The sequence below is a fragment of the Phacochoerus africanus genome, chromosome 4 (genome assembly GCF_016906955.1).
Source record: "Phacochoerus africanus isolate WHEZ1 chromosome 4, ROS_Pafr_v1, whole genome shotgun sequence".
NCBI lineage: Eukaryota > Metazoa > Chordata > Mammalia > Artiodactyla > Suidae > Phacochoerus > Phacochoerus africanus.
In genome coordinates, this window is record NC_062547.1 from 11,967,105 (window position 1) to 11,986,683 (window position 19,579).

The window sequence follows — 19,579 nt, forward strand, 5'->3', positions numbered from 1 at the left end:
AAATTGTTTCTGGTAATCTGGTGGGCAGTAGATTCAATAATGTGAGGTAAAATCTAATATATATATTTTGACTGAGCCAGCAAGACAGCAAATACATTTCTCAAGGTAAAGAAATGACAAGAAAAAGCAAGAACCTTGGAGTGTGTTGCACCGAGGCCAGCATTTTCCCAGGTAGCATCTACCAATCCCTGATAGCCTAAGTCCTGTGGTTTAATGGGCATGCGTTTGAGGGGTTGGAGAAACAGACATCGTGGGAGTTTGGATTAGAAGCAACATCCCCACATCAAGTCACTGAACAGGGACTCAGAAAGGGTGAAACTCTCAGAGAGCAAATTAGGAAAACCTACTCCACAAAATGAGGCAGTGACGCACATACCTCTCTCAGCTTTAGTTTGGGAGGTAGAGAAAAAGTAAATGCCTTCTCTGATAATTCTTTCTAAAAAATTATTTTTATTGAGATAAACTTGACATTAAACATTTGTGTAAGTTTAAGTTGTTCAGTGTGTTGATTTGATATGTTTGCATATTGCCATATGCTTCTCATCCTACCATTTGCTAACACGTCTGTCACATCTCATTATCATTTCTTCTTTGTGATGGGAATAACTGTGATCTAGTCTCTTCAGAACTTTGAAGTTTATAATAGGATATTGTTGTCTATAATCATTATACTATGCATTAGATCTCTAGGACTTAACTAGTAGCTACAGGTGTGTACCCTTAAACCATGTTGTTACAAATGGCAGGATTTCAGCTGAATAATATTCCATTGCAGATCTATCTATCTATCTATCTATCTATCTATCTATCTATCTATCTATCTATCTATCATCATCATCATTTCTTTTTAAGTCTTGTGTTCATTATCCATTCATCCCTTTTTCTTTTGTCTCTTTGCCATTTCTAGGCCCACTCCTAAGGCATGTGGAGGTTCCCAGGCTAGGGGTCTAATCGGAGCTGTAGCCACTGGCGTACACCAGAGCCACAGCAACTTGGATCCGAGCCACATCTGCAACCTACACCACAGCTCACGGCAATGCCGGATCCTTAACCCACTGAGCAAGGGCAGGGACCGAACCCCCAACCTCATGGTTCCTAGTCGGATCCGTTACCACTGAGCCATAACGGGAGCTCCTCCATTCACCCCTTGACAACACTTTGGTTTTATATCTTAGCAATTGTAAATAATACAGCAATAAACATGAGTGCAGATACATTCTCAATATCTTATTTTCATTTCCTTTAAATATATACCCATAGGTGGAATTGCTAGTTCATATGGTAGTTCTTTTTAAAATTTTTCTGAGGAAACTCTATGCTATTTTCAATAGTGGCTGAACCAACTTACATTCTAATCAAAAGAGTACAAGTGTTTCCTAGCTCCATATCCTTGCTAACACTTGTTATTCCTTATCTTCCTAGTGATAGTTGTTCTATCAAGTGTGAGGAGATATTTCATTGTGGTTTTGATTTGTACTTCCCTGGTGATTAGTGATGTTGTGCATCTTTTTATTAACAGGTAGTGATCTGTTTGGATGCTGAATATCTTCTTTGGAAGAATGTCTGTTTAAATCCTCTACTCATTTAAAAGTCATATTTTGGAGTTCCCACTGTGGTGCAGTGGGTTAAGAATCCTGTGTGGTCTCTGAAGCGATGTGGGTTTGATCCCCAGACTGGCACAGTGGGTTAGGATCTGGCATTGCCACAGCTGTGGCATAGGTCACAGCTGGGGCTCAGATTTGATCCCTGGCCTGGGAATTTCCATATGCTGCAGGTGTGGCTGAAAAGAAAAAAAGTCAGATTGTTTTGTTGTTATTTACTTGTATGAGATCTGTGTATATATGTTGGATATTAACTTCTTTTCTGATATATGATTTGCAAACATTTTCTATCATTTTATAGGCTGCCTTTCAATTTTCAATTGCTTCTTCTGTGCAGAAGTTTTTAGTTTGATGCAGCCCTGCTTATTGATGTTCGCTTTTGTCACTCGTGCTTTTGGAGTCATATTAAAAAAAAAATCACTGCCAAGACTATTGGTAAGGGGTATTTCCCCTATTTTTTCTTCTAGAGGTTTTATGGTTTCTTGTCTTATGCTTAAATCTTTAGCCCATTTCAAGATAACTAGTGAGTAAGTAGTGTAAAATGGGGCCCAAAGTCATTGTTATGCAGGTGGTTACCCAGTTTTCTCAGCAGAATTTTTTGAAAAGACCGTCCTTTCTCCATTGAATGTTCTTGGTTCTTTGTTAAACATTAGAAAACTGTGTATACTATGTCTGGGCTCTCTGTACCAATGGTCTTTGCGTCTGTTTCTATGTCATTACTATATGACTTTTTTGTGTCTTTTTTTTTCTTTTTTAAGGGCTGCACCCGAGACATATGGAGGTTTCCAGACTAGGGGTCAAATCAGAGTTGTAGCTGCTGGCCTATGCCACAGAAACATGGGATCCGAGCTGCATCTGTGACCTACACCACAGCTCATGGCAACACCAGATCCTTAACCCACTGAGCACGGCCAGGGATCCAACCTGCATCCACATGGATACCAGTTGGGTTCGTTTCCAGTGAGCTACGATGGGAACTCCAAGATTTTGATTGTTACAGTTTTGTAATATTGTTTTAATTCAGGAAAAGTGATGCTTTAAGCTTTGTTCTTTTTTCTCAGGATTATATTGTCTATTTAGAGTCTTTTCTGGTTCCATAACATTTAGGATTTTTAAAAATTTCTATAAAAAATGCCATTGGAGGGGAGTTCCCGTCATGGCGCAGTGGTTAACGAATCCGACTAGGAACCATGAGGTTGCGGGTTCGGCTCCTGCCCTTGCTCAGTGGGTTAACGATCCGGCGTTGCTGTGAGCTGTGGTATAGGTTGCAGACGTGGCTCGGATCCCGCGTTGCTGTGGCTCTGGCGTAGGCCAGTGGCTACAGCCCCGATTCAACCCCTAGCCTGGGAACCTCCATATGCCGAGGGAGCGGCCCAAGAAATAGCAACAACAACAACAACAATAACAACAACAACAAAAAAAGACAGAAAGACCAAAAAAAATGCCATTGGAATTTTGAATGGGATTATGCTGTATCATTAGAGAGCCTTGGGTAGAATGAGCATTTTAGCAATAATAATTCTTCTTATGCATGAATCAGGCTATTTTTCCATTTGTGTTTTTTCAGTTTCTTTCATCAAGGTCTTGTAGTTTTCACTGTACAAATCTTTCACTTCCTTGGTTTTAAATCTTAAATATTTTGTTGTTTTTGATGCTAATGTGAATGGGATAGATTTTTAAGTTCTTTTTCAGATGTTTCATTTTCATTGTATAGAAATGCAACCGATTTCTGCATGCTAATTTTATATCCTACTGGTTTACTGATCTCATGGGTTACTTTTGACACTTTGGAATTAAATCTTTAGGATTTTCTACATATAAGTTCATATCATTTACAAATAATGACAACTTCTCTCTCTCTCTCTTTTTTTTTTGCCTTTTGGCTTTTCTAGGGCCACACCCGCTGCATATGGAGGTTCCCAAGCTAGGGGTCTAATCGGAGATGTAACTGCCAAGCCTACACCAGAGCCACAGCAACACAGAATCTGAGCTGTGTCTGCAACCTGCACCACAGCTCACAGCAACACCAGGTCCTTAACCCACTGAGCAAGGACAGGGATCAAACCCGCAACCTCATGGTTCCTATTCGTTAACCACTGAGCCATGATGGGAACTCCAAATAATGACAGTTTTAATTCTTCCTTTCCAATTTGGATATCTTTTCTTTCATTATCTTGCCCAATTGTTCTAGGTTTCAGTACTATATTGAAGAGTAATGAGAGTAAGCATCCTTGTCTTGTTGCTGATCATAGAAGAAAAGCTTTCAAATTTTAATGACAAGATTAGCCGGGGACTTGTTTTACATGTTGCAATATGTTCATTCTATGTTCATTACACTAAGTGTTTAAATCATGAAATAATGTTGTATTTTGTCAACTACTTTTTCTGCATTTGTTGAAATGTATTTATCACTACAAACTTCTCTCTTAGAACTGCTTTGGTAGCATCTCATTGGCTTTGATACATTATGTTTTTATTTTCATTTGTTTAGAGATATTTTGATTGCTCTTTTGAGTTCCCCTTTGACCCACTGGTTATTCAGGAAAGTCTAGTTTTTTTTCCCACATCCTTGTAGATTTTCCCTCTTTCTTGTTGATTTCTAGCTTCATATCATTATGGTTGGAAAAAATGCTTGGTATTATTTTAATATTAACTTTTCTAAAACTTATTTAGACTATCGTATAATCTATCCTGGAAATGTTCCTGTGCACTGAGAAGAATGAGATTCTGCTTCTATTGGATGGAATGTTATGTGACTATCTATTAGGCCTATCTGCTGTAGACTATGGCTCAAGTTCAAAGTTTTCATGGTTTTCTCTCTGGATGATAAATCAGTGTTGAAAGTAGGGTATTGAAGAACCATAATGTCATTATGTTGTTGTCTATCTTTTCCTTCAGATCTGTTAGTATTTGCTTATTGTATTTAGGTGACCTGATTTGGTGCATATATATATATTTACTTTTATTATGTCCTCTTGATGAACTGACCTTTGTATCATTACATAATGACTTTTTTTCTTGTTTCTTTATTTGGCTTAATGTCTAATATAAGTATAACTATTCCCACTTTCTTTTGGTTTCCACTTGCTTGGTCTATTTTTTTCCATTCCTTCACTTTGAGCCTATGTATGTTCTTAAAGCTGTTTTGAGTCTTTTGTAGGTATAATATAGTTGGATCCTTTTTTGAAATATTAGTGTATTTTTTGTTTTTGTTATTTTGTTTTTTTTTTTTCCCTTTTGGCCACCCCGTGGCATATAGACTTCTCGGGGCAGGGATCAGATTCAAACTGCAGTTGCCACCCAAGCCACAGCTGCAGGCAACACTGGATCCTCAACCCACTATGCTGGGTTGGGTATCAAACCTGCATCCCAAGACTCCCAAGATGTCACCAATCCCATTGTACCACAAGGAGAACTCCAGATCTCCAGATCTTTTTTTTTTAATTGATTGAGTGCTCTGACTTTTTGATGGGTGAACTTAACACATTTGCATTTAAAGTTATCATAGATATGTAAGAACTAATGCCATTTTATCAATTGCTTTCTGGCTATTTTGTATTTCTACCATTTCTTTTTCTTTTTTTTCTTCCTTCCTTCCTTCTTCCTTCCTTCCTCCCTCCCGCTCTTCTTTCCTCCTTCCCTCCTTCCTTCCTTCCTTCTTTTTTTGATATGCCTGTGACATATGGAAGTTCCTGGGCCAAGGATTGAACCCACACCACAGCAGCAACAACTCCTCCACTCTTTCTTTTCTTTTTTCTTTTTGTATTTTCTAGGGCTGCACCTGTGGCATATGGAGGTTCCCAGGCTAGGGATCTAATCGGAGCTGTAGCTGCTGACCTACACCACAGCCACAGCAACGTGGGATCTGAGCTGCGTCTGCGACCTACACCACAGCTCATGGCAATGCTGGATCCTTAACCCACTGAGTGAGGTCAGGGATCAAACATGCAACCTCATGATTTCTAATCAGGTTCATTAACCACTGAGCCATGACAGGAACTCCTTCACTGTTTCTTTCTTTCTTTCTTTTTTAAGCAAATTATGCTTTATTTACTTATTTATTCATTTTTAATTTAAAATTTTTTTTTTAATTTTTAAAAATTTTAACCTTGATATATTTTTTAAAATCATATCTGTAGTTGTATAGTGATCATAACAATCTGATTTCACAGGATTTCCATCCCACAGCCCAAGCACATCCCCCTGCCCCCCAAACTGTCTCCTCCGGAGACCATAAGTTTTTCAATATCTGTGAGTCAGCATCTGTTCTGCAAAGAAGTTCAGTCTGTCCTTTTTTCAGATTCCACATGTCAGTGAAAGCATTGGATATTGGTGTCTCATTGTATGGCTGACTTCACTTAGCATGATAGTTTCTAGGTCCACCCATATTGCAAAAAATGCTGGTATTTCGTTCTTTTTGATGGCTGAGTAATATTCCATTGTGTATATGTACCACCTCTTCTTGATCCACTCCTCTGCCGATGGACATTTAGGTTGTTTCCATGTTTTGGCTATTGTAAAGAGTGCTGCAATGAACACTGGAGTATATCTGCCTTTGCGAGTTGTGGTTTTCTCTGGGTAGATGCTCAGGAGTGGGATGGCTGGATCAAATGGTAGTTCTATGTTTAGTTTTCTGAGGAAACTCCATACTGTTTTCCACAGTGGCTGCACCAATTTACAATCCCATCAACAGTGTAATAGTGTTCCTTTTTTTCCACACCCTCTCCAGCACTTACTGTTTGTAGACTTTTGGATGATGGCCATTCTGCTCCTTCACTGTGTCTTTTCCATCTGTTTCTACCTATCTTTCTACATCAGTGATTTTCTATGGCGTTATTTCTTCTGTGAATCTGCTTTAGGTTTTTATTATTTGTGAATCTACTCTTGGTTTTTTCTTTGTTGTTTAGAGTCTTATATAAACATATGTCTCATAGATAAAACCATCCATTTTAAGCTGATATTCAACTTAATTCGTCTACAAAAGCAGCACATTTTTACTCTCACCTTGTATAACTATTTACCTATTCTATGTTGTTTATTTACATAAATTATAGTAGATATAGTTATTATTATTATTTTTTGGTGTTTTTAGGGCCACGCTGGCAGCATATGGAAGTTCCCAGGCTAGGGGTTAATCTGAGATGCAGCTTCCAGCCTATGCCACAGCAAGGTATAGTTATTTTTAAAAACTGTTCGTTTTTATCCTTTATACTATAGTTAAGTGGTTAAACAACACCCTATTACTTAATTAGCATATTTAAAGTCTTTTTACTTTTATTCCTAAGTTGTTTGCATACTTTCTTATCTTTTCATGCTGCTGAAGTGTCTTTACGTATCAGCTTGGAAAACTCCTTTCAGTATTTCTTGTAAGGCAGGTCTAGTGGCGATGAATACCTCAGATTTTGTGTTTCTGAGAAAGTCTTCATTTCTCTTTCTTTATCTTTTCTTTTTTTTTAAGGGCCACACCCCATAGCATATGGAAGTTCCCAGACTAGCAGTTGAATTGGAGTTGTAGCTCCTGGCCTGCACCATAGCCACAGCAATGTCAGATTCGAGCTGAGTGTCTGCGACCTACACCACAGCTCATGGCAATGCTGGATCCTTAACACACTGAGCAAGGCCAGGGATTGAACCTGTGTCCTCATGGATACTAGTCAGTTTCCTTTCCACTGATCCATGATGGGAAATCCCTTCATTTCTCTTTCATATCTCAAGTATAAATTTGCCAGCTACAGTGTTAGTATTCTTGGCTAGGAGTTTTCACTTTCAGCACTGGCTACAGCATTCCACCTGTATTTTTGAACTTTCCACCTGTCTTGATAACAGAATAATGAATGTTAGTTCTCATGTAGATTTTCAAGAATACAGACTCCACCATCCTCACTTTATAGACGAAGCCTAGCATGATTCGGGGATTTCTTGAAGCCTTGAATTAATATCACAGTTACTCTTATCAGAATCATTATTTTTACCATATAGAGAGATGACAGATTTTCTTAATTTGGTCCATTTTAAATTCTCATATATTTGTAAAATCTGGAATGGGAAAGCATGAAACTAAGGCATTTAATCAATATGTACTAATGATGTTCATTTACTGTCTTTAGGACCCCCAAGAGAATTACAATATATATATTCAAGATAATTTTTCATTTAAGGTTCGTGATTATACATGGAAAGGACAGGTTAACTCAACATTGATGATTCAAGGTTGTATATTAATCAGCTGCATGACTGAAAAAATAAAAGAAGAGTGTTTTGTTTGTAGAATAAAAGCATTTCCTTCTCATGTTTTTCTCAGCAGATGGCACCAAACAAGTCCATGGATGGGGATAAAAATCTAACTTTCGTGGCCACGTTTGTTTTCCTGGGACTCTCAGATGAAAAAGAGCTGCAACTTATCCTCTTTCCAATCTTCCTAGGGATTTATCTTGTAACTCTAACCTGGAATCTGGGTCTTATCTGCCTCATCAGAATGGATTCCCACCTCCACATACCTATGTACTTTTTTTTCAGTTTCTTGTCTTTTATTGATATCTCTTACTCGTCTTCTGTCAGCCCAAGGATGCTTTCAGATTTCTTAAAGGTTGAAAAAACAATCTCCTTTGTAGCCTGTGCCACCCAGTATTTTGTTGGGTCCTGGATGGCTCAGGCTGAGTGCTGCCTCTTGGCTGCCATGGCCTATGACAGATATGTTGCTATTGGTAGCCCCCTGCACTACTCAGCCATCATGACTCCTGGCCTCTGTGTGAAGATGATTGCTGGGGCTTTTGGGAGTGGTTTCCTTGGTAGCTTAGTTCAAACGGTCCCTTGCTTTCACCTCTACTACTGTGGGCCAAATGTGATTCATCATTTCTTCTGTGACCTTCCTCAGATTATTTCCTTGTCTTGCTCCAATCCCTTCACCAGCCAAATGATACTTTCTTTAGTAGCTATTCTTTTTGGGTTGGGTTCTTTGCTTGTTATCCTCTTATCCTATGGTTTCATAGCAGTTTCCATTCTGAAAATATCCTCCATCAAAGGTAGTGCCAAGGCGTTCAATACCTGTGCCTCCCACCTGGCAGTTGTGACACTCTTCTATGGCACAGGTCTCTCCGTGTACCTGCTTCCTAGGTCTGGCCACCCCAAGAAGCAGGACAAGGTCCTGTCAGTGTTCTATGTTGTCCTTATTCCCATGTTCAACCCTCTTATATATAGTTTGAGGAACAAAGAGATCAAAGAAGCCCTCAGGAGAGTGATAAAGAGGGAAACACATTTACCTCAGTAAGAATAATATTTGGGAGGAGAGGGAGGGGTAGGGGGAGGGGGAAGGAGTGGGATGGATTGGGAACATGGGGTTAATAGATGCAGATTATTGCCTTTGGAATGGATAAGCAATGAGTTCCTGCTGTGTAGCACTAGGAACTACATCTACTCACTCACGATGGAGCATGACAATGTGAGAAAAAAGAACCTATACATATATGTGTACCTGGGTTACCATGCTGTGCAGTAGAAAATTGACAGATCACTCTAAACTAGCTATAAAGAAAAAAATAAAAATCATTATAAAAAAATCTGTGAATGAAAAAAAAGAATAGCATTTGGGTTGGTATTATTACCCGTATAAGAAAGACAGGGGTAAGAATATGCAAGAGACACTTTGTAGAACACAAGAATAGCGAGGTCAAAAGATTAAACAAAAACGTGTCTTCCTTGTTTTTTGGTGCCATGAATTTCTTTTTAATTTTATCATCTGTCTGTCTGTCTATCTATCTATCTATCTATCTATCTATCTATCTATCTATCTACCTATCATCTATGTTATAGTTAATGTACAATATTTTATACATTTCAGGTGTACAACGTAATGACTCACAATTTTTAAACTTGTTATTCCATTTATAGTTATTGTAAAATTTTGCCTATATTCCCGTATTGGACAGTTTATTCTCATAGCTTATTTAATTTGCACTTAGTAGTTTGTATCTCTTAATCTCCTACCCTTATCATTCCCTTCCCCCTTCCCTCTCCCACTGGCAACAACTAATTTGTTCTCTATTTTGTGAGTCTGTTTCTGATCTCTTATATTCATTAGCTTATTTTATTTTTAGGTTCTACATTTAAGTGGTATCATACAGTATTTTCCTTCTTTACATGAATTACTTTCTTAGCATAGTCCCCCTAAGCCCATTCATGTTGCTGCAAAGGGCAAAATTTCATTCTTTTTTATGGTTGAGTAGTATTTCATTGTGTGTGTGTGCACACACACCCATATTCTTTATCCATTCTTCTCTTTCTTGGGGGTGAATGACAGTGGCATATGGAAGTTGCAGGGCCAGGGATTGAATGCACGCCACAATAGTGACCCAAGCTACTGTAGTGATAATGCCAGATCCTTAACCACCAAGCCACCAGGGAACTCCACATCCACTCACCCGTTGATGGACACGTAGGTTGCTTTTATATCTTGGCAATTGTAAATATTACTGCTATGAACATTGAGACTCATGTATCTTTTCTAATTAGTGGTTTCATTTTTTTTTCAGAAATAAGCTCATGGGTAGAATGGCTGGGTCATATGGTAGTTCTATATTTGGTTTTTGAAAACTCTCCAACTCTTTTCCATAATGGATGCTAGTGTCATTATGTTTAACTGCCACCACCAAGTGATCTGTCTGAGGCGGTGCCAGCTACATTGAATTCAGTTTAAAAAGTCTGTTTCCCTGATTAGACCCAGGTAGACAAAACCCTATATTTTGAAAACAGAGGTTTCGATAGATGTTACATGTACTGTAGTGATAAGAACCCAGGAAGCCATACACACTATGCTTTTCTTCACTGATTTTTCTTTATAAAATTAGGTGTTTATTTATACATCAATAAACTAAAAATAAAAATAAATACAAAATGAAATGTGTGAAAATTAAAAATCATTTAAAAATGAACATGTCGTAATCTTAATTTTGGACAAAGTGTGTCTGTGTGTGTTTGAGAGACAGACAGACAGACACACAGAACAAGAGAGCAGTAGACAGAGAGAGAGAGATGGGGGAGGGGAAGAAAGGAAAGCAAAGGAGATGCCAGGGGATGCCAGGAGATGACCAGAGTGGAGAGGGGCAAAGGTAGGTCTAGCTTTATTCCCAAATAATCTTGTCCCCCAACTTCCTCTTTGAGCCTTTTTTGTGAAGTGTATTGTGGAAAAGAGATGGGAGAGAGGAAGGGTAGAAAGAAAAGACACCTTAAATGTTGAGATTAGGGGAGATGCTCAGAGGGTTCGAAAGAAGTCAAAAGTCATCATTTGGAGCATTGTTATCTGATAGCTTCCCAGAGACTAGGGAAGACCTCAGAAATAAAGGCTGTTGTGTATGGGGTTGGACAGGATCTCCAGTGATCTGAATTCCCCTGAGTATCCAGGATTTAAGTTTGACGAGGGAGCAATAGAGCCACCTGACATGGAGTTACCACGGAAACTCAGATTCCAATCAAGAGAATTAAAAGATAATTTTATAATGATTTTTATTTTTTTATATAATGGTTGTTATTTTTTTCCATCATAGCTGACTTACAGTGTTCTGTCAATTTGCTGCTGTACAGCATGGTGACCCAGTTACGCATACATGCATACATTATTTTTTCTCATATTATCATGCAATCATTTAAAAAAAAACAAAATAGAGAACCAGATAGTTTCTCAACAACATAAAAAAGAGAGAATTTTAAAGAGAGATTTTTTTTTTCACACAGGAGATTATGGACTAAGTTCATACATATCATATTAGTATTTATACTACATTTTATATTTCATAGAGTTACATTGCAAAGATGTGACTTCTTTCTATTAACATATGGGGTTGGCAGGTTCGAATTATTCCTTTTATAGATAGAATTTTTAGGCATATTGAAGTCTGCCATATTCTTCTTAGTGTAGCAACAACTCATCTTTTTTAAAAATTTTAATTAATTGTCTATCATTTAAAAAAATCATTTATTTATATATATGTATTTTTCCTACTGTACAGCATGGTGACCCAGTTACAGGCAAATGTATACATTCTTTTTCCCCACATTATCATGCTCCATCAAAATTGATTAGACAGAGTTACCAGTGCTACACAGCAGGATCTCATTGCTAATGCATCCCGAAGGCAACATTCTGTATCTATTTACCCCAAGCTCCCAGTCCCTCCCAGTCCCTCCCCTTCTCCCTTGGCTGCCACAGGTCTATTCTCCAAGTCAGTAATTTTCTTTTCTGTGGAGAGGTTCATTTGTGCCTTATATTAGATTCCAGATAGAAGTGATATCATATATTATTTGTCTTTCTCTTTCTGACTTACTTCACTCAGGATGAGGGTCTCTAGTTCCAACCATGTTGCTGCAAATGTCATTATTTTGTTCTTTTTATGGCCGAGTAGTATTCTATTGTGCATATATACCCCATCTTCCTAATCAAACCATCTATCAATGGATACTTGGTTTGTTTCCGTGTCTTGGCTATTGTGAATAGTGCTGCAATGAACATGCAGGTGCATGTGTCCTTTTTAAGTAGAGTTTTGTCCAGATATATGCCCAAGAGTGGAATTGCTGGGTCATATTATACATAGAACTACTATATGAAACAGCTCATCTTTAATTTCACAAAATGTGATTTGTGGAACTAAATGGTTCTTACTGACCAGAAACATGTCCTCTATTGCTTGTCTGTGAAGCACCAATTCTATGTTTTGGTCTGATATCTGGAAAACTATTTTAAGAATATTTTCCATTTAAAAGATTAAATTACTATAGTTTTTATTAGAGGAACATATAAGTACCAGCCTATTAGCAGGAATTAAATCATGTAATTCACTCATTGTCCACACACACTTGTTTCTTCCTGGCAGTAAGATTAGCTGAAGTAGATCCAATCAAGAATGAGACCTTCCTGAAACATCTCTATATCCATAGTAATGGCGGGGTACCCGAGCCCAATTTAAAAAGGACCCCAAAATGACAAATCATTTTGGGAATGATTTTAGACATTTTTAATGAAGAGTTAGTAATGCAGCAGAATACGTGGGAATGAACTCCAATTCAGAATACATAAATTACACTTGGTATTAATAGAAGGCAAGGTGTGTATATTCTGACAATAGCCTAAAAAGGGATCTCAAATTCAGTTTCACTATCAGTCCTATTTTATAGGTGACAATACCAAGGTTTAGAGAAGTGCATTTGGTCAAGATCACAGAATCCTCAGTGGAAGAGATGATACTCAACCCAGATTTTCTGACACGAATGCCCATGGTTGTAACCACAATAAATTGTGGCCTTCTCATGAGTAGTTTTACCATACTCCTTAATGCCTTGACCTGTTCACGTAGCATAGGAAGAAATGCCATGTTTGCCTCATGGCTGCAGTGGTGATTGATTTAGGTCAGGTATTTAAGAAGATACCTGTATGGCAATGGAATGCTACTCAGCCATAAAAAAGAACAAAACAATGCCATTTGCAGCAACATGGTTGGAACTAGAGACCCTCATCCTGAGTGAAGTAAGTTAGAAAGAGAAAGACAAATACCATGTGATATCACTTATATCTGGAATCTGATATATGGATTTGGAGAACAGACTGGTGGTTGCCAAGGGGGAGAGGGAGGGAGGGAGTGAGCTGCACTGTGAGCTTGGGGTAAATAGATGCATTTGGAGTGGACAAGCAATGAGATTCTACCCTATAGCTGAGAGAATTATATTTAGTGACTTGTGATGGAACATGATGGAGGATAATGTGAGATAAAGAATATGTATGTGTGTGTGTGTGTGTGTGTGAGTGAGTGAGTGTGTGTTTCTGTGTGAGTGTGTGTCTGGGTCACTTTGCCGTACAGTAGAAACTTGACAGAACACTGTAAACCAACTATAATGGAAAAAATAAAAAATCATTAAAACATTAAATATAGATATGCGTATGGATATATATAAATGAAGGTGCTTTGTAAACAGAGTGTGTCCACATATCTGATTTAGTATATTCACACTATTACCAGCTAGCTGTGTCTTCTTGGGTAAGTCTCTGTTTAAGTCCACTGGCTTCAGGTCCCCACCTGGAAATTGAAGGTAGTGGCCTAGATGATCCCTATGTCCCTTCCAGCTCAAATGACTCCCAGGGTGTTAAAGGAAAAGCTCTAATTATGAGACCTTGATAGGACCACAGGGAAGTGGGGAACTGAATCAGGAGGGACATGGCAAAGTGGGACATGGAATTAGAAGGGACAAAATCTCCATGACAACCCTGACTCCAGAGAGCAAGTACCTGGAGAGCGTTCTTGCCCAACTGCCTTTTTCCTTTCACTCTGCCCTTGATGACACATAGAAGAGGCTCTCATGTGGGCATCTCTCTGGCTGAGTGGACAGCCAAGTCCATGGTCGAAAGTCTCCATACTGAAGTGTAGCAGGCCCACCTGGAAAATCTGTTTGCAAAAGACATCCACAATTTTACCCTTTGTCAAGAACTCTGCCTTCCTGGGCCCTGAGTCAAGGTGAGAGGGCAAGATTCATAGAGAACAGTGGATTCTGTGCTATCTCTATAGCCATGTGATTCTTCTAGCTGGACTTTCCTGAGCCAGGTTTGTAGTCCTCAGTCTCTTTCTCCTTCTTCCACTACCCCTTCTCCCTTATGTCCACACTCTCCACTTCGGGCTCTTCCTGGAGTTTTCTGTCTCTGATTTTTCTGGAAAATATGAATCTTTGATGTAAATTTTCAGGTATCACTCTGGAGTGAGGGACACTTAGACTTCTGATTCTTCAATTTCTTAGGGATGTGATCTTGAACTCTGTAGTCCTCTGTTTTTTCACCTATAAAGTGTCTGTAGAGCTTTTGAATCGAAGGACCTGTCTGTATAACTTTTGAGTCAGAGAACATGTCTGTATAGTTTTTGAATTGAAGGACATGTCTGTATAGCTTGATGTATGGTAAAAGTTAAATGAATACTAAGTCAAGATTAATAATTTACTGAATTTCAGGAGAATAAACCATAACATGTATACGCTGTTCATCTTTATTCATCCCAAGGACACTTATAATTTAATATATTTATTTGCAGATCTGTTTTTATGTAATTTGACTTTCATTAAATATACAGCTGTGATTCATAATTACTGTACAGCTAAGCCAAGCAGGTTGCTGATAAAGATTTGAACAAATATCATGTATAATTCCATTGGCCCTTTAAAGTAACCATCCTTCGGGAACGTGTGGGTCTGGAGACTCTAGGGTGGGTGGCAGAGATATCAGAGATGCCCCCTTCGAGCCAAGGTAGTGTTGGTCTAACTGTCCCTTTTAATCTTCTTTTGCTTAACATTGTTAGTCTTCACCCAGCAACATTCCTGGCTTTCTTGACCTGATTTTGTGCCTTGCACGACCTCACAAGTGACCATGTCCTTAGTAGGTCTGATTTGGAAAAGGTTTTGATAAGCTCTTTAGGTCATTCAGTCCCTGAAGCACCATCACCCTATGTGGTTGTAAATATTTTTCTTTTTAGGGCTGCACCTGAGGCATGTGGGGATTCCTGGGCTAGGAGATCAGAATTTCAAGTGCCAACCTACACCACAGCAATGCTAGATACAACCTGTGTCTGTGACCTACACTGCAACTCACGGCAATACTGGATCCTTAAGCTGCTGAGAAGGGCGAGGGATTTATCCCCCATCAGCAGGGATACTAGTTGGCTTTGTTACCACTGAGCCACAACAGGAACTTGGAGGTGGTAAATCTTATTAGCCCAATTGATAAATGAGGCAATGAAGACACAGAAATGTTAATAAATTGCTAAGGGTCACAGAGCCAGGAGGTAGAAGTCAGGAAGCATAATGCCTCCAGCTGTGTTCTCTTTCTCAGGATTATTTTGTCTGTTTAGGGTATTTGTGATTCCGTGACAATTTTTGGATTGTTTAATCTGACAGGTTTTGAGTGGAGTCTTTAAGACCTTCTATATTAAAAAATCATATCATCTGCAAACAGGAGAAATTTCAATTCTGATGCCATTTATTTATTCATTCATTCATTGTTTCATTCCTTCTTGCCTGAATGGCCTGGCTTGGACTTCAAGTACAATGTTGTGTAGGAATGTGCACAGTGGTCACCCTTGTCTTATCTCTGGTCTTAGGAGAAAAGCTTTCAATCATTTACCACTGAGTGTGCTGTTAGATGCAGGCATGTTCTCATGGCCTTTACTATGTTGAGGTAAATTCCTCCTACCTCACTTGCTGAGAGTTTTTATCATGATTGCAAGTTGAATTTGTCCAAAGCTTTTAGTGCATTTATTGCAAGGACTCTATGATTTTTATATTTCATTCTGTTAATGTGATGTGTCACATTTATTGCTTTGCGTATGTTGACCCATTCTTGCATCCCAAGAATGAACCCTACCTGGTCATGGTATGATCCTTTGTATGTGCTGCTGAATTTTTTTGTTAGTATTTCATTGATACTTTAAAATTCTTTAGTAACCAAGGATAATGACCTGTAGTTTTCTTTCCTGGTAGTGTCCTTATCTTGCATTGCATTCAAAGTAATATTGACTTTGTAAAATGCCTTTGGAAAGGTTCCTTTCTCTTCAGTTTTTTTGGAAGAGTTTGAAAAGGATTGGCATTAATTTTTCTTTAAATGTTGGGTGCAATTTACGATGAAGCCTTCTTGTCCAGGGCTTTTCTTTGTTGGGAGGTTCCTGATTACTGATTCAGTCTCCTTGCTAGTTATTGTTCTGTTCAGACTTTCTATTCTGTTTTTTTTTTCTGATTCAGTTTTTCTAGGTTGTACATTTCTAGAAATGTATCTGCTTCTTCTGTGCTGTCCAATGTGGTGGAAAACCATGGGCACCGAGGGGCCATTTTGGTGGGGTGCTGAAGCAGCAGAGGGGAGGGGCAGTGAGGTCAGAGTGTAGCTGCTCCTCTGTTCTTTTCATGTGGTCCTTTGTGGTCTCTGTGGCCCATGGGGGATGCTCTACCTTTATCTTTTGTTTTAGAATTTTACCATTGGTATCTTGCCTTTGAATAATTACTAGATTTTTTTTTTAATTTTCTGGTGAGGAGGACTGAATTCAGAATAATGTATGTTGCTATGTTGATTATGGCATTCCAAACTAAAAACCTAAATTCTTAAGTCATAACCACAGTTCTATGCTGCTTCCTCAAATGAAAATTTCATGTAATTAGGACAAAAGTTGGGGCCAGTAGTGAGTCGTACTAACTTCCCTTTGGAATGTTTTGTAGAAAGTCTTCCTTAAGAAGACATATTTCATAACTTAATGGGGCAAACAGACTCTGTCCCTTCAAAATATTATCAGGATTATAAATCATGGTATAATTTGCTAGGCCATGTGGGGGCTGTTTGATTGAATATACTTGCAAGAATCTTGAGAAGTTAGTATAAACAGAGTAATTTTTCTTATGAGTAAAGGAAGAGAATATAAAAACATATCTAGTGGTCAATTGGCAGAGAAGGGCTCTTTCAAGATTGTTCTGAAATGATGCTACTTATGCAATACTACTATAAAGCAGCAGTTATCCCCTGAATTATCAGAGGTCATTAAAAAAACCTGTTCTTTTAATTATTTAATTTTAAAATGTTTTTGATTTATAATGTTGTGCCAACTTCTGCTGTACAGCAAAGTGACTCAATCATAGATATGTACATACATTCCTTTTTTCAACCTGTATATTTAATCAATGATATAGTCTTTTATATAATAATCACAGAATTTATATTGCTTTTTAAGAAAACTTTCAGTCAACTTTTAAAATATCTTTATAATTTATCATGAGACCTCATGACATAACTGAGAACCTGAAGAACTAAGAAGGTGCTTGCTGACAATTCAAGATGAAAAGCTGAGGTCTTTACCCCAAGACAGTGAAGGATATTCCCTTTCCACTGTTCAATGAAGGTAAGATATGGCATGCATTAGAATTGTACTGTTACCATTTCACCCGAGTCAGCAGTGCATTCTCTTGTCTATTTTCTGACTTCAGGAGTTCAAAGACAATGACTGGGGGAGGAAATATTACAAATATCACAGACTTTATCCTTTTGGGATTCTCAGATTTTCCCCAAATCGTAGCAGGGCTCTTTGTGGTGTTCCTGCTGATATATATTTTGACTCTGACTTGGAATCTGTGTCTCATTGTCCTGATAAGGATGGATTCCCATCTCCACATGCCCATGTACTTCTTCCTCAGTAATCTGTCCTTTATAGACATCTGCTATGTGAGCTCTACAGCCCCCAAGATGCTCTATGACTTCTTCCAGGCAAAGCCAACTATCACCATTGTGGGTTGTGCCATTCAATACTTTGTGTTTTCAACCATGGGAATGAGTGAGTCTTATCTCATGACAGTCATGGCTTATGACCGCTATGCTGCCATTTGTAACCCTCTCCTCTACTCATCAGTCATGACACCCTCTCTCTGCGGTTGGATGATGCTGGGGTCCTATATGGCTGGACTCTCTGCTTCTCTGTCCCAAGTGTGTGCCATGCTTCAGCTCCACTTCTGTGGGCCTAATGTCATCCACCACTTCTTCTGTGACCTGCCGCAGCTGTTAGTGCTTTCCTGCTCTGACACATTCTTTGTACAACTCTTGACTGCTATATTAACAGTGATCTTTGGGATAATAAATGCCCTGGTGATCATGATGTCCTATGTCTACATTGTCATCTCCATCATGAAGATCACTTCCGCTAAAGGCCGGTCCAAGGCTTTCAACACCTGTGCTTCTCACTTGACAGCAGTTACCCTCTTCTACACCTCAGGTATGTTTGTCTATTTGAGTTCCAGCTCTGGCGGTTCCTCCAGCTTTGACAGATTTGCCTCCGTCTTCTACACTGTGGTGATTCCCATGCTGAACCCTTTGATATACAGTCTGAGGAACAAAGACATCAAAGATGCCTTGAAGAGGTTGCAGAGGAAGAGAGGATGTTGGTCAAATAACAGATTGAGAGATTTGTCTTTTTAGACTGACCTTAACACACATTAATATTCTCGTGAATGGAGTGTAACAAAATTCATACTGTCTTTGAAAAAAGGCTTAATGTGAAACAGATCATTTGCCAAAGTAGCCCAATAGCTGAATCACACCGCACAAACAAACAAACAGACAAAATGCTTTAAGTCCTTGTGACCCATTGTTTTCATTCTCCTTGTGGTGTGGTTTCAATATGTATTCATCAATCAGCAAGCATTCATGAAACATCAAGGTTTAGAACTTTGTTTCTTCCTTTTTGCCTCTGAGATGATGTCTGTTAAATCTTAGATTATGACCCCAACGATGACAGACATCCTAGGATTGTAGCAAACTTGTCTCCCAAATACTCTGATGCAGCCTCACCTAGACATGATTGTGACCAGTGTTCGTTCTGTGTTTCTGACCAGAATGAGGGTGAACACAGAGAGGGAGTATGCCATTGGACAGGAACAAGACATACAGTTGGCCTGACTGTGCCTCCCATGGAGATTAGTCTGAGGTAGCTTATGTTTGTGTAAGGCCTCTTTCAGTGCTTATTGTCTGATAAGTCTCTGGTCACCTCCTAATATCCAGCAGTTATAATCTGATGAAGAAGGAGGTGATTTGAATCATGAAGAGGAATGGAATGATACATGCAGTCCCTTTTGTGCTATTTTTATGAATCTGATGGTGTAATTTTTTGCATCTAGTGTCCAGTGGGGATTTCTGTTGGAGATGGTATCCAAAAATTCATGTCACAGTCAATAGCAATTTCTTATATTGTGGGATTCAAATTTCTCTCTCACTAAATTTGGACATTTTTCTTTTGGTTAATATAGCCAAAAGAATCATATGTATCGAGTAGTTTTGGCTCTTTCAAACATCTGAACATTTCTGGTGGGATGAGAATTGTGTGAGAATTTATGGCAATATTGGAGTTTTTTACTTATATTCAATATTGCAAGGTAAGATCTAGTATGGAAAACTAATATACTTTGCTTCCTACTGAATGTGGCCAATGTTT

At 38.6% G+C, this 19,579-nt stretch overlaps 2 protein-coding genes across 2 annotated transcripts; both read left to right on the top strand.

Moving 5' to 3' along the window:
• The first annotated feature begins 7,905 nt into the window (after positions 1-7,905).
• On the top strand, positions 7,906-8,868 carry LOC125124408 (olfactory receptor 1440-like). The gene has a single exon (XM_047774522.1). It carries the CDS (start codon positions 7,906-7,908, stop codon positions 8,866-8,868), a length of 963 nt encoding a protein of 320 aa, XP_047630478.1.
• Positions 8,869-17,598: 8,730 nt separating this feature from the next.
• On the top strand, positions 17,599-19,079 carry LOC125124409 (olfactory receptor 5AN1-like). Its single transcript, XM_047774523.1, has 2 exons — positions 17,599-18,529; positions 18,865-19,079. Exons 1-2 carry the CDS (start codon positions 17,599-17,601, stop codon positions 19,077-19,079), a joined length of 1,146 nt encoding a protein of 381 aa, XP_047630479.1.
• Positions 19,080-19,579: the final 500 nt, after the last annotated feature.

Coding starts and splice junctions, on each gene's coding strand:
- LOC125124409 (XM_047774523.1), top strand. CDS start 17,599: ATGACTGGGGGAGGAAATATTACAAATATCACAGACTTTATCCTTTTG. Junction 18,530..18,864: donor GTTGCAGAGGAAGAGAGGAT/GTTGGTCAAATA, acceptor GTTAAATCTTAG/ATTATGACCCCAACGATGAC.
- LOC125124408 (XM_047774522.1), top strand. CDS start 7,906: ATGGCACCAAACAAGTCCATGGATGGGGATAAAAATCTAACTTTCGTG.